At 36.1% G+C, this 15,943-nt stretch overlaps 1 protein-coding gene and 1 pseudogene across 6 annotated transcripts in view; one reads left to right on the top strand and one right to left on the bottom strand.

Annotated features, from left to right (window-relative positions):
• RBM27 (RNA binding motif protein 27) overlaps positions 1-15,043 on the bottom strand; it is an 82,421-nt gene extending 67,378 nt beyond the window's left edge. For all 6 annotated transcript variants that reach the window (XM_077137317.1, XM_077137321.1, XM_077137318.1 and 3 more), the window contains exons 1-2: positions 14,776-15,043; positions 3,331-3,449 (exon numbers count right to left, since the gene is read on the bottom strand). In XM_077137317.1, coding sequence (XP_076993432.1) covers positions 3,331-3,449; positions 14,776-14,834 — 178 coding nt within the window. In that variant the 5' untranslated portion in view covers positions 14,835-15,043. The remainder of the gene's footprint in view (positions 1-3,330; positions 3,450-14,775) is intronic.
• LOC143664500 (cytochrome c oxidase subunit 4 isoform 1, mitochondrial pseudogene) lies at positions 9,473-10,019 on the top strand (annotated as a pseudogene).
• Positions 15,044-15,943: the final 900 nt, after the last annotated feature.

The following is a 15,943-nucleotide window of genomic DNA, read 5'->3' as shown; positions in this document are numbered from 1 at the left end:
ATAGGCCAAACCCTCAATCTTGGGGCTTGCCCCTGTGAAACTTATTCCTGTAATGGAGAAGCTAAGCCTACTTAGAATTATGCCTGAGTCACCCCCAGAAAACCTCTTTTGTTGTCAGATGTGGCCTCTCTCTCTAAGTCAACTCAGCAGGTGAACTCACTCCCCCATCCCACCACCACCACTACATGGGACACAACTCCTGGGGTATAAATTTCTCTGGCACGTGGCAATCACTCCTGGGGATGAGCCAGGATGCTTTCTCAACACGGAATTGAGAAAGCATTCTTGACCCAAAGCGGTAAGAGAGAAATGAGACAAAGTTTCAATGGCTGAGAGATTCCAAACAGAGTCAAGAGGTTATCCTGATGTATTATGTAGCTATCCCTTTTCAGTTTATGGTATATTGGAGTGGCTAGAGGGAAGTACCTGAAACTGCTGAACTTATATTCCAGTAGCCTTGATTCCTGAAGACGATTGTATAACTATATAGCTTTTACAAGGTAACTATGTGACAGTGAAAACCTCGTGGCTGATGCTCCCTTAATCCAGAGCATGGACAGATGAATAAAAAATAGGACAAAAATAATTAAAGGCTTGTGGGGAGAGGTAGATTGTAATACTAGTGGTCAATGAGAGGGAAGGGTAAAGGGTATGGGATTATGGTATTTTTCTTTTATTTCTTTAAGTGGAGTGATGCAAATATTCTAAAAATGATCATGGTGATGAATATATAATGATGTGGCAAAAAAAATGTAGTGATGAACCATGTGATGCTTCTGTGAGCTTTGATTGTATACTTTGGATGGAACGTATGTTGTATGAATATAGCTCATAAAATTGCATTAAAAAATAAGTGGAAAAAATAAACACTGGCATGAAAAGAAATGAAATCTTTTTTTGTGTTTCAAGGGCTGTCCTATTTTGAAACTTTTTCATGTGAATTGAAAGGGGAAAACCAGATGAATTTACTAAAAGTTTAAATGTTAGAATATATATATTGTTTTATTAAATCCAAATATAAATAACTTTCATTGGTCATATCCTGGAACAGCTAAAAAGCATATTAAAAGCACAACACAGATTCTGCTTACACTGCAATTATTATACATTTTATATAAACAGTTAATTCTAAAATGTCACATTTTTTCCTCAGAAAAAAATATTCTTAAAAAGTCTTTATACTATTAGTGGTAAAAGAGAGGGAGGGGTAAGGGGTATGGTATGTGTAAGGTTTTTCCTTTCTTTTTCCAGAGTGATGCAAATGTTCAAAATAATGATCATGGGGATGAATACACACTATGTGATGATATTGTGAGTCACTGTTGTACACCATGTATGGAATGTTTGTATGGTTAAGAATGTTTGTATGTTAAGCTTTTTCAAAAAAGTATTTATACTATTAATCTGTGTAGTAAGCATTTTTCCATGATTATAAAATGGTTAGCTCTTGTCAACTGTTACATATAACTTTAAAATGATATACAGATTGACCCTTTAACAGCAATTTTGTTTACACATTTCTGTATGTGTAAAACTTTTAACAAAGTATTACTTCTGTAATTCAAAAAACATATAACCCAATAAAGAAAAATATATAGATAAGCATCTAACATTAAGCAGTATTTTAAATAGGCTGTTGAGTAAAAAAAAACATATTACAAAAGAATGTGTAAATACCACTTTAATATGTATAAGCACAGACAAGAGCTGTGTTGTCCAAAATGGTAGCCACTAGCCACATGTAGCTATTTAAATTAATTTAATTAAAATTAAATTTAAAAATCAGTTCCTTGGACGGGCCACGGTGGCTCAGCAGGCAGAGTTCTCACCTGCCATGCTGGAGACCCAGGTTTGATTCCTGGTGCCTGCCCAAGTAAATGTATAAATAAATAAATAAAATTTAAAAAATCAGTTCCTTAGTCACATTAGGCACATTTCAACTAACTACTTAATTGGAAAGTACAGATTCAGTACATATTCACCCTTGCAGAAAGTGCTATGGGACAGCCTTGGTCTAGAAAGACTACACAGGTACATAAGAATGATTTCCTCTCTCTAGTGGTGAATTTATGACTGTTTATTTTCTTCTTTTTAAAATGTATTTTATAATTCTTTCTGATGAGTACTGCTTTTGTAATTAAAAGTTATTAAAAAATAAAGTCTTTATAACAAGGAACTCTTAGGAGTCTAATAAACAAACATTTATCTTTTACCTTGATTTCTTGTTTTTATTTTTAATTTATTTTTTCCAATGTTCTACATTTCACGACTCATCTTTAATATAAATTGAGTAATATAAATGAATATGTTTAGAAAAGAACTCATCTATACTAGAGAGAAATTTTGTAAATGTTTTTTGTATTAAAAAAACCTTAAAATACATGAAAAACATATGATCCCATTTAAGACTGAGAAGCAAATTTACTATCTTTTCTTAGTAGCTCTTTGAATTAAAGAGTATCTTCTCATCATCAACGCCTGGATCAACCAATAAGTGTATATCATCCCCATTCAACAATATTTATTATATATGCTAAACACTATCACATTTCCACTCTAAAGAAGGGAAAAGACAAAACAGGAATAGGGGGACAGAGACGATAAAAAGGCAAATAAATTTATAATGTGACAGTAGTGACGAGTGTTATGAAAAAATAACAAAGTCAGTTTGAGAGAAGGAGCAAGTGAGTGGGAGCGTGGGATGTTCTATTACAAATAGGATACTCAGGGGAAACTGCAGAAAGATGACATTTCAAAAAGAGACCTAAAAAGTAAGAGAGAGAACCATGTCCTAGGTAAGGACATGGCAAATACAAAGGTCCTATTCTGGGAACATGTTTGCCATGTTCAAACAACAGCAAGGTGATCAATGTGGCTAGGAAGGAAAAGTGAAAGGAGTGATAGGAGATGAGATAAGAGGCTGTGGGAACACTATAGCTTTGTAGGTATTGGCAAATACCATAGACAGGATCATGGAGAGAGGATGGAAGTTAACTGTACAAAGAGAAGAGGATCATGCCCACCACTTGAATATTAAGAAACCCAGTCAAGAGGGAAAAAACAATAGGTTCATTTTCCTAATCAACAATTTTATTATCCCTACATATTTCCCAACCATCTACTAGGAAAAGAATCAGAAATGGAAAAGAAAGGAAAAAAAGCAATTGTGCCAAAACATGTAATAATTGAGAACGCAAGGATATATTCAAGAAGTCAAAGGAATCTGACCACTTTTTTTTCCTATCATGTGTTTATCTTTAAGACTGTATCAAAAAGATTTAAATTAAAAATATTTACTTAAATACTTGTTTGAAGACCTATAATAATTACCTTTTTGTAAAAAGACATCAAGTTGATCAGCACAAAAGGCTTTCAATTCTTTCTCAGGCTTGTCCTTCTTGACCAGTGCTACAACATAGTTGGCTAAGGCTGAAGGGTCAGCATCACATCTAGTTAGAAAAAGAGAAAACAAAAATTTAAAAACACATTTAACAGTGGGGTTATTGACGAAGCCAACCTTACCTTGGAAAGGCAAATGCTAAAACCCTTGTTTTAAAAAGTTACTGCAAACATAGGTGACTAATACAAATGGGCATAAATACTGCAAGTAAGATTTTCCTTTTCTGGTTATTTCTACAAAACAGCTGGTTTGTCTCCTATTTTTGAGGTTTACATCATACTAAGAACCTTGGACCAAATGTACGTTCATTTGCTCTCTCAGTGAAAAAGAGTGGCAACTGACCTCAATGGGGTTTATATAAGCACCGAGGAACTATTTGTTCTATGTGGCCAATCAGGAAGAAGCAAGTTAATTATGGGACTGATAGCATTCCTCACAACCCCAAACACAATCATACAAAAATGATGAGCAACCCCACTGCTGATCTTTTCAATGAATGTTTTAAGGATCTTTTTTAAAAGTATAAAGACGAAAGTGATTGCACCTTAAATATTATTGACAAACACTTTAGGGGCGATAAGAAAAAACAGGTAAGGATGGATCTGGGGTTAGAAATAGAAAGGATAAGAGAAATGGTGCAAAGGTGGCAAAAATTTTTTTTTTCTATTCAGTAGTAGCTTGACCTTGAAGTTCAAAACGATTTCCTATGCCAGGGTAGCTCATGATCCTTGAGTTTCCAAATTCTGATGCATAGCAAGTCAGTCTTAATCATTTATCTACATAGCACCGAAGTGAAAAGTTTTCATGTCGTAAATATACATACAGTTGATATTCTAGATTTCCCCATGAAGGCACACTTAAGTAAAACACATATCCTTTTATGGCTTCCAGCTCCAGAGTATCGACTGTATATTCAACAATCTAATGAGATTAATAAACAAAAGTAAAACCAAGTGCTAGCTCCTTTACTTCCTTCTAGGCTATATATTTAAAGTTGTCTATTCAATAAAATAGCAGAATCTTTTTCACTGCCAAGATTAATACTGTTTGCGAGAAAGGTCAATTTCTTTAAACACCTATTTTGATTTTAGCTACCAAATACAAAAGAAACAAATGCAATGACTATTCATTTGAAAAATTTCACAGCTAACTAAAAAATAGTTATGTGCAGGCATGAAAGTGCACTAGAAGAGAGTACAACGATCAAAGATGATAAGTTATACATTAATGAACACATGCAATTTAAAAGAAAGTCAACTCTCACTTAAGCCAAGTGGGCAGATGAACTCACTGCCCTCCCCCCCTACATGGGACATGACTCCCGAGGGTGTAAATCTCGCTGGCACCATAGGACATGACTCCTGGGATGAGCCAGGACCCAATATCATGGATTGAGAATACCTTCTTGACCAAAAGAGGAAGAGAGAAATGAGACAAAATAAAGTTTCAGTGGCTGAGAAATGTCAAACAGAGCTGAGAGGTTATCCTGGAGTATATTCTTATGCATTATATAGATATTCCTTTTTAGATTATGGTGTTTTGGAGTGGCTGGAGGGAAGTACCTGAAACTGTTGCGTTGTGTTCTAATAGCTTCGATTCTTGAAGACGAGTGTATAAAGATATAACTTTTACAATGTGACTATGTGATTGTAAAAATCTTTTTCACAACCTCTGATGTCCCTTTTATCCAGGGTATGGACCGATGAACAGAAAAACATGGATAAAAAATAAATAAATAATAGGGGGATAATGGGTAAAATAAATCGGGTAGATTCAATGAGAGGAAGGGATAAAGGGTATAGGATGTACGAGTTTTTCTTTTTCTTTTTTTTTTCTGGAGTGATGCAAATGTTCCCAAAAAATTAACATGGTGATGAACACACTATGTGATGACACTGTGAGCCACTGATTATATACCATGTATGGATTATATGTGCGTGAAGATGTCAATAAAAATATTTAAAAAAAAAAAAAAGCCAAGATTTTCCTTAAGTTAAAAAAAATGTAAAATGAATTTTGGAAAATTCTAAACAAATCACCTTAGTAACTTCAATTGCTAAATCCTAGAATAGATATATAGTATTTCCAACTTCAAAAAAATGTTGCACATGCCATGCCCTTGGCTATTCTATAAACACCTTATAAGAGACATGTGGAAGCAGACATAATTTCACTCCTGAGAACAATAGAATATATGATCAGTATAACTGCAATCAGCATTCAATGGCTGGGAAAGGGAAAAAAGAAAATCACATTTCCATCTTTACTTAGAAAGTTCTGATCCTGGATAAGGAGGATATTCTAAAACAGAAAGAAAAAGATTTGAAAAAAAGAAAAGAAAAAAAGAATGGCAGGAAGACACAATACTATTTTCACTGGTGCAATCAGAACCTTCCAAGAAGTCTCATGACCACACAATTCATAAGCATGGGCAAGGATATGAGATCTCTAGTGAGAAGCAGGCAAAACATTCAGATTATTGGATAAGGAGTGGTTTTAAAAAGCCCAGATATACATACACTAGCGTTTAGATGCTGAAAACAGACACAGAATTAGGCTGCTTCTGATTAAGTACTTTTTGATATGATGGTGTTAAAACACAAGATGAATAGTTGCAGGAAGGTATTTCACTTGGAAAAAGGATAGGTTCGGAGAATACAATGTAATCACTGAATTTAATTGTTTACTGTGAGTAAACACTTGCTAATAATCGAGTTAGAATTTTGTATCCAATACAAAACCATGCTGTCAGACAAAAGAACAGAACCATTTAAATGTAATAGCTCTTAACATGTACCCACAAAGTGTGCTATGAAGGAAGTTGCCAGCCTGAAATAGTAATGTTGTTCTAACTAAATGGTGAAAATTTACACACACTGGGGAGTTGTGTGCTGCAATTTTCTAGACCTTTACTATTGTTCTTATTTATTCTTTCAACATACTGACCTCTTACTATAAAATCTTTAAAACCCAACAATTACAATACTGTAACTATGGTACTGATGCTAATAGCAGTCAATTAGATTTCAAGAAGTGTGTCACAAAAACCCCAGCTTGAAAGAGTCACTCCCAGGAGAATCTTTTTGTTGCTCAGATGTGGCCTCTCTCTCCAGCCAACACAAGAAGCAAACTCACCACCTTCCCCCTGTCTATGTGGGATATGACTCCCAGGGGTGCGGACCTTCCTGGTAACGTGGGACAGAAATCCTAGAATGAGCTGAGACTCAGCATCAAGGTATTGAGAAAACCTTCTAGACCAATAGGGGTAAGAGTGAAATGAGACAAAGTGTCAATGGCTGAGAGACTCCAAACAGAGTCCGAGAGGTTATCCTGGAGGTTATCCTGGAGGTTATTCTTACGCATTAAGTAGATATCACCTTGTTATTCAAGATGTAATGGAGAGGCTGGAAGGAACTGCCTGAAAATGTAGAGCTGTGTTCCAATAGGCATGTTTCTTGATGATGATTGTATAATGATAAAGCTTTCACAATGTGACTGTGTGATTGTGAAAACCTTGTGTATGATGCTCCTTTTATCTACCTTGTCAACAGACGAGTAGAACATACGGAATAAAAATAAATAATAGGGGGAACTAATGTTAAAATAAATTTAGCTTGAAATGCTAGTGATCAATGAAAGGGAGGGGTAAGGAGTATGGTATGCATAATTTTTTTTCCTGTTTTTTCCAAGAAATGATTATGATGATGAATATGCAACTATGTAATGATATTGTGAATTACTGATTATACATGTAGAACAGAATGATCAAAATAGGAATGTTTGCATTTATTTTGTGGGTTTTTTGGTATTTAAAAAAAAGAAAATAATAATAATAATAAAAAAAAATCCTAGCTTGACTGAGATTCCAGATAGATTACAAAACATATTAAAGGTTACTTCCATTCCCTCAAATCACTTTTTATTTCTCTTAAAACCTTTTAGTTACTTATTTGGAACCAAAGGTTATAGGAATTCATTCTTGCTTGACTATATAAAGATAAACATATTTTAGAATGGAAGAGATTTTAAAATTTAAGATCCTTGGCTAGTTTAAATATATTATGTGCCTTGGAAAGGTAGGGGGGTTTGTATTAAAACAGATTAGAAAAAGTAATTATATCTATATTAAATTACTATCTACTATAGAGTCTTTAAAAGGCCGTAAAAACATACACGAATTATTTGATCCATTTTATAGATAAATGAAGGTACAGACAAATTAAATGATCCACTCAAGATCAGGCAGGTAGTACACCTGTGGAACTAAAATTCAGCTGTAATTCCACATTACTAATATCCATTTCACAGCTTATAAGCTTTTCTAACGTGTAGTTGCACAAAAAAAAATATATCCTAAGTCTCAATGAATTTTATTATATTAACCTTCCAGTTAAAATTAAGAATCAATGGAATGATCATATGTTAAGAATGTTTTTGTTTGTTATTTTTTTTAATTTAATGAAAAAAATAAAAACAAAATAACAAGTGCTGACAAAGATACAGAAAAAAAATTAAGAATCAATAAAAGAAACTTCCTAAAGCCTAATGTAAATTACAAATATGAAGACTTCTTGAAATTCATACCTAGCATAATAACGTTTTATGATCATGTTTCAGTTATCTACCTTTTATTTTAAGTTATAACAAATAAAATTAGGATGATTTTTTTTATTAGGGGAAGCCAACATAAATACTGTTCAAAAATTGCCTCATCTATAAAATTCTCAAATTTGTCTTTTTTCCTCTTTATGGAAACCTCTCTTGCAGCTATTACACATACCTGCTAAGTTGGTACACCAGCTTTACAGAAGATTTCAGACATAAATAACCAATCCCAAGACTAAAGAGTAAAAACCCTACCTTAAATCCCAATCAAGAAACATTATAAGAAAATCATTACAGTCTATTTGCTTTAAGAAAAAAGCCAAGACCCTTTAAACCTTTTTCACCTTCAGAAAAATTTCCATGACTCTGAATATGGGCCTAATTTTCCTCTACCTTAGTGTGACCTCGGTTTAGGAGTGAGACAACTAATGTACCTACCATTGGGGTACAGAAAAAAAAAATCTTCTGATCCTAATGTATATTAAGCACCATTAAAAATGTTCATACCCTTTAACACAGTGGCTGCACTTATGGGAAACCAGCCTAATGAAGTAAAGCCAAAAGTACTAAATAACTATTTATTGCATAAAAACATTATCTTTAACAGAAAAAGTAGAGTCAATGTAACTATTCTCTTATTGTTGGATGTTACTAGGCATACATTAGAAGTAATGGTTATAAAAACAATACTCAAATATGAAAAACACCTACAATACAATGTCAATAGGAGAAATCAAGATATAAACTTTTAGGCTGGTTCTGGTTACAAACGCATGAGTCCATATGAAAAGATAAACTGAAAGAAACATACAAAATCAATTTTATGTTTTTCTCTCTTCTACATTTTGTCATGCAATTATGCTTTTTAGTTTTAAAGGTAAGCAATAAAAAACAAAAAAATCTGACTTTGATATCTGTGAGATTTATCCTTTGTCAGGGCAGTAAAAGAAAAAAGCAAAAATGGAGCTGATTTTATCAGAGTATATGTAAGTAACTATTAAGTTCTAGGAATCTGTTAGCACATTATTAAAGACATACAAACATTGGTACTTATACTTCTCCTCTTAATTGATTAAAGGCTCTCATGAATGAATATGATGTGGAAAAAATACCTCTAGATTTATTTGGAGGAAAAACATACATATACATCTGTCAGCTGCAACCACCATATTTTTGATGTTTTGACTAAAACATCAAAATCCTAGAAGCAGTAGCCACCAGCTAAATATACCACAAAATTAGGTTATTAAAAAAAAAATCTTACTAAAGAAAAAAATCCATGGAGCTGCACAATACAAACAAGGAACCATAGTACAATAATAAAAATGTGCTTCCACCAAATGTAACAAATGCACCACACCAATGCAAGGTGTTAATGCGGCAGCACAGTCTCTCTTTTCCAGTCGCAAGCAGCTGGGGTATTGAGGGCAGTCGCAGCAGGCAGCTGCACGGGGCGGTGGCTACAGAATGTTGACCACCAGGGTATTCAGCCTAACTGGCAAGCGAGCAATTTCCACCTTGGTGTGTGTGAGCACACAGAAGTGTGCTGAAGAGTGAAGACTATTCTCTCCCAGCTTATGTCGACTGGTGAGACTATCCCTTGCCTGATTTAGCCCACATCAAGAACCTTTTCTGTCAGCCAGAAGGCCTTGAAAGAGAAAGAGTAAGCCTCCTGCAGCAGCCTCTCTATTGATTAAAAAGTTTAATTTTATCACATGAAGTTTAATGAGAGCGTTGCTGAAATGAACAGAGGTACCAACGAGTGGAAGACAATTGTGGGCACTGTCCTGTTCTTCATTGGCTTCACTGCTCTCATCCTGATCTGAGAGAAGCACTATGTGTACAGCCCCATCCCGCACCCCTTTGAAGAAGACTGGGTGGTCAAGCAAACCAAGGGGACGCTCAACATGAAGGTCAGCCCAATCCAGGGGTTTTCTGCCAAGTGGGACTACGACAAAAACGAGTGGAAAAAATAAAAGCCTGCTGTTCATGTATGTGAACCTTAACTTGTTTTGTCACTTTCATGCAACTTAACATATTTACCAAAACTGATATGTGAAACAGTAACAAGGCTTATAAATTACCAACCCTGCATTTGATGCACGATTTTTCTATAAACCCGCAACTTCTTTAATGAAAAAAGAAAAGAGAGAAAGGGAAAAATATTAAATCTTACTTTTCTAATTATCAACTAACCTAAATATACCTATGAGGACATTTATTCTTTTAAACATTTACTAAATGTTTACTAAGTGCCAAGCATCTTGCTTGGTAATAGAATTACTTTGAGCAAGACAGACCTTGCCCTGCAGCCAAGTGGCCAAAAGATGGCTATGAAAACAAATAATAACAGTAAGAAATAACAAATGGTATAAAAGACATTAATAATGAAATAAGTAATAACATTGTAAGTGAACGAGAGCAGATAGTGGTAGAAAACATAGAGCTATAAAAGCAACTGTGGCTTCTAGTCTATAGCAACTGAGCCAGGAAGAATGAAATCAGATATATTTAGGAGGCAGACCATAGGATATAAATACAAATATGTTAATGTAATAGACTAAAACTTGTTAAGAAGTCTTTTGGTCAATTTAAGTTCTTTTCTATGAACTAATGAATAATCTTAAATTCCACAGCACTTTAGAGATGCATGAATTATTTGAAGCCACTAAGTATTCAAAAATTATCTGTATTTCTCAATTTTAAGAACATATCTCTAAAATACTCATTTTTCCCGGTAGTTTATTCAACAAGGAGGTTAGATTTAACAGCTCCTGGATGATGTTTTTTCCTCTTATATGGACAACCATAGAGGTCACTAGCCAACTTGATAGGAATTGCAAACCTAGAGTAAAACGTAACCTCTAGAGTTTAACCAAAGTAGACCCACTCTCACGACCAAAAAACCAATAAATTTAACGAATAAATATGAGCCAATAAAATTATCTTAATCTGTGAATCTCATTGCTCCCCTTTCCATTGTATTCAATCTACTAGTGCACTTAATTCACAGAAACAGCACATCAGTCTATGGCTTTCACCAGCAATTCCTGTTTCTACTTATAGGATGTACAGTGAGATTACCTCTGTCCTGTACTAGACTGACTACTGTTAATTTGTAAATGACAGAGGTTCTTAGCATTATCAAGCAAAAATATTTCTGCAAAATCATCTCATATAAGCATCGCTTAACTGTTATATGCCTGTTCCACCAGTGTCAACATGTAACATGTTATAAAATCCTTAAATATTGGAGGCTTTTATAAATTTTAGCTAACTGCTTATTAAGCTAAATAAGAAAGTTTAATAGGAAAGCATGTTCAGCCATAGTATGAGTCCAACATACCCACTGCAACTACATTATCTGAAAATTCAACAACTGCTCTGAAGCATTCTGTTGTAGCAACATGCCAATCTGCTATGAAAATTTTCTTGAATCTGGAATACGCAAAAAGTAAATTTACAAATACAACCCACTTTAACATATCATTTATACTTGTTATGTTTTAGGTTGTATAAACAAACAAAAAATAATCTCCCATGTCAGCATACTAAGAATAAAAATGTATGTAATATCTGCATTTCCACAAACCACCCAAATCCACCCCATAATTTATGTGAGTTAAAAATAAGTATTTTGGGCAGAGCAACAGTGGCTCTGTGGCAGAATTCTCACCTGCCATGACAGAGACCCGGTTTTGATTCCTGGAGCCTGCCCATGCCAAAAAAAAAATGTTATTTTATTTTGTAGTTCTAGGACAGTCACCTATATTATTAGAGATCAACTAATGATTTTATATCTTTTTTTAAAAACCCAAAAGAAGTAAAAAAAAAAAAATTAAAGAGAGAAGCATGACCAACTCATCAACTAGTTCCATCTCCCTATCCCTTATTAACAACAGCCATTTCCATCATGGAGTTAGAATAGCCCAACTATTCCTAAAGATTAGGAGAAGGATCATAGGAGAAGGAATTATAACAGAGAAGACAGGATTTAACAAATGAATATGACTGCTGAATCATTATATTGATGTTTCTTTCAGTCTCTAGTGTCTTAAAGTAACTAGAAGGAAAAACTTAAAATTGTTGAACTGTAACCCATACCAAACTCTGAAATCTTTCTATAACTAATTGCGGCAGTGCACTTTGAAATTTATTAGTTTTTTTGTATAAGTGTTATTTTTCACAATAATTTTTTTAAAGCATGATGTGAGCTGTAAATTGAACACAAATGCAAAACAAGTAAAAAAAATTTTTTTATGAAAGAAGCATGATAGTGTGCTATAAATTGAACATGTAACTGAAAACAAATGGGGAAACTTACTTTTAGCAGTTTGGAAAGGTAATTTTTATCCATGAAAATTAAGGAATATCTATGAGCTTTATCAGTCTAGTCAAAAAAGCCAAGTAAAAACACTCTTAGCAGATTTGCACTCCTACCCAAACTAAAGTTTGACATTAATTGAAACCAAGCAAACAAAAAAACTACCCAAGAAAAACACTTCAGGGATTGAAAAAAAGAAAGAAAAGGCAAGTAACTATAATGTAGAAAGCTGTTACCCTCTACTCAAGACATACAATTTAAGTTTAATACTTTTAAAAGGATTTTTGCCCCCCCCCAAAAAAAAATCTGAGCTTGTATGGAAAATTGTTCTAAAAAAAAAAAGAGAAAGGAGGCAATGTGAAGATCAGGAATACAAAATAAAAAGTTTTTTTAAAAAAATCTCCTATAATATAATTAGAATGAAGATCTTTTACACATAGATCTTATTTCTTTTCAGACTTTTCTATACATGCTCAATTTCATCATCATTTCCCACCTTCACCACAATCCATCTTCATTTTTTTGCATCCTAAGACTTTTTTTTTTTTTTAAAGGAAAGACAGAGAGAAGGCAGGAAGGATAGAAGGAAGGAAGGAAGGAAGAAAGGGAAACATTTTAAACATTTTCTTGTTTTATTGTATTCTGTTTCTCCGTTTTTGTTACATGGGCTGGGGCCGGGAATCGAACCGAGGTCCTCCGGCATAGCAGGCAAGCACTTTGCCCGCTGAGCCACCGCGGCCCACCCTGCATCCTAAGACTTTTAATTGTGGAAAAAGTATGACGTAGACTTCACGAGGCCTACCGCCTTCTACAAAATGTTCAAGTGTGTCCAGAAGACATTTTCAATTTAACTAAACCACTGCTAATGCAAACTTCAGAAGCACTTGGTGTGCATTTATGCATGCCTGTGCTCGATTCACTCTTCATCCTCAAAACATAAATGTCACTTCAGACATCAAAATTCCCCTAGGGTCAGACTTGGGACACAATGGATTGCAAAGGACTCTATTTCCTAGGTGTAACTGTACTGTCCCAAGAAACAAAAGGGACAAAAAAACAGAAGCCAATTAACAAGGTTCCTCAGGAGGACCAAGAAATAGACAGAGAAGCAGCTTGACACTGTCTCCCAAAAGCCTCAATCTTGCCATGCCGCCACACTTCCCTTATTTCCACCTCTGGAAAACATTCAGTTTTTCCACTAAAGGGAGTTGATCTAATCAAAGCCTGCCTATCTCTTCATCTACTCCTTTTCTTTCAGCCAGAAAACCCCAACCTAAGAGGTCTAAAGACGCTATCTTTCTCCAGCCCCCAAGTCCCCACTCTCCTTCACCCTAGGAAATCTTTTCCAGAGACTGGCTATAACTCAGTGCCCCAAACAAACACGCCACAATCACACACAACATCCCTTAGAATCATTATAAAACAAAAAGTTGGTACCTCTACTACCACTCTCCAGCTTTCGAATAATAGTGCTACAACTATCTAACACTACCCAAAATACTTGAAAAGGACAGGCCTCCCTCATCCTTTTCAGCCCCTCAATAATAATCCAACACCCCAGTATCTTCGGTTGTCCTCTCAACCGTTTCAACAAGATTTACAAAACCTTTGTTATTCCTGCTAGCCCTTTTACTCCTCCAGTACTTTTACCTAAAAACCCCTAGATGCTGCAGGTATACCCCTTTCGGCCTCTCCTCCAATATTAGATACCAGAAGAGCCTTTTCAATCACCAAATTTATAAAAACCTCAATATTCCCCACTTCCAATGGTATTTAAAAATTTATCAGCTCTTCTAGCACTACCTACTCAATAACACCCTACAATCCCTTAGTTTTCTTGCTATTATACTTATCAGCTCCCTAATAGTTTCTAAAGCCTTTCAATGCCCACATTTCTTTCAGCTTCCTGATATTTTGTAAATCCTTCAATATTCTTGAACCCTTAGGGCTCACCAAAAATCGCTATAAATCCTCAGTGTCCGTTATCCCTTTCTGATCTACTGTTTTTTAAAACCCTCGATACTCTTCTTCTAGTTGTCCCCAAATAATTGTTTGTAAAGCACTTGATATCCTGCTTTTTCCTTCAGGATCCCAATAGTCACATTTAAAAATCCCTCGACAGCCCTGTTATTTTCTCTCAATCATTATATAGCAATATTTAAAATTTCTTCACTATCCTCGCTACCCTCTCCAGCACCTCAATATTTACGTTTAAAAAGCCCTCGCCGTCTCCGCCACCACCCCCACCCCTCCACATCAACACCGCCTCTGCGCCCCTTGCTCCCCCTCCCCCCCACAATGGTGATAGTACTACAGAGCAGACGTCGCCCGGACCTCCAGATCGCGCTCCTTCGCACCGCCCCTCCCGGCCGCCTCCCCTCCCCCCACGCCCCCGCGGGCCCCCAACGCCCACGTTCGCCGCGCCGGCCGGGCCTGGCTCACTCACATAGGCTCCAGTAACTTGGCCAGCCAGGACTTGAGGGCATCCACATCCTCTATGAGCATGGTGCAGGGAGGGTAGGCTTGACCGCCGCTCTTCTTCAGGCCTGCCGTGGGTCTCTCCTTGCCGCCTCTTCACACCCACCTCACAGCTCCCAGAGCCCTCGCCCACCGGGCATCTTAGGAGACTTCAACCTACTCCCCCGGCCGGGGCCTAACAGGAACTAACCCAAGAGCCCTCACTCAACCTAATCGGATGGCTCAGTCGGGCGGGAAATAGGGCTGAGTGGCGGGCGCGGGAACCAATGGAATCGGGAGGGCCGTGCACTCAGTACCAATGAAAAAGCTCGCTCACCCCGCCGGTCGGCTGTACCCAGTTAAGGAGAAGGAATATAACAAGGTAGGTAGAGAGCGCTTGTGAACTCCTGGTGCAAGATGGTATCTTGGAGAAGGTGCTGTGCCTCTTAAAGAGGCCGCCGCGCCTTTTTTGACCACGCCGCCGCCCGACGCGGAATACCAGTGCCTGTAACTGGGACTACCTAGGGGGAACACGGCAAGCCCCTGACCCTGGTTTTTTACTCCCGTTTTTCCTAGAAACATAACTCGTGTCCTGAAATGACTCAGCTGTAGAAGATCTGCAACGCAACGTGCAGTATGTACATGTTCGACACATTCCACGGAATGCAAAAATTTACTTTTTTTTCCTTACACACTTATTTTGATCGCCATTCACGCTTACAATTTTTGAGGCTATGCATGAATTACGCAGAATGTTCTTGAGAACCGTGCCTTGGATTCCAGTAATCGTCATTTTTAAAACATGGTGCACGGATGTAAAAGACTGAGGCCAACTCAATTTTATCAGTATTTTCAATATGTACTTTAGTTAGAAAGTCAAACGTTTTCAGTAAGTTTTTTAAATCGCATATCTAAATTTCAGTATTTTTTGCAGGGTGAATTTTGAGCAGCAAGAAAGATTTTTAAAATAATTTTAAAGAAAAATTTGAAATTATCGAAATAAGCAATTTAATTTGCACAAGGTGAGAAAGTCCTTTTGGAGTTTTAAAATCACTCACTTGACACTGGTGTTACTCAGCAACAAATACTGAGTCCTGGCTGTATGCCTGCACTGTAAGGTGCTGGAGGTCCAACGGTGAGCACCTCCTCTTAGGGAG

Source organism: Tamandua tetradactyla, chromosome 20 (assembly GCF_023851605.1).
Source record: "Tamandua tetradactyla isolate mTamTet1 chromosome 20, mTamTet1.pri, whole genome shotgun sequence".
NCBI classification, from domain to species: Eukaryota; Metazoa; Chordata; class Mammalia; order Pilosa; family Myrmecophagidae; genus Tamandua; species Tamandua tetradactyla.
This window is presented reverse-complemented; position numbering and strand designations above follow the sequence as displayed.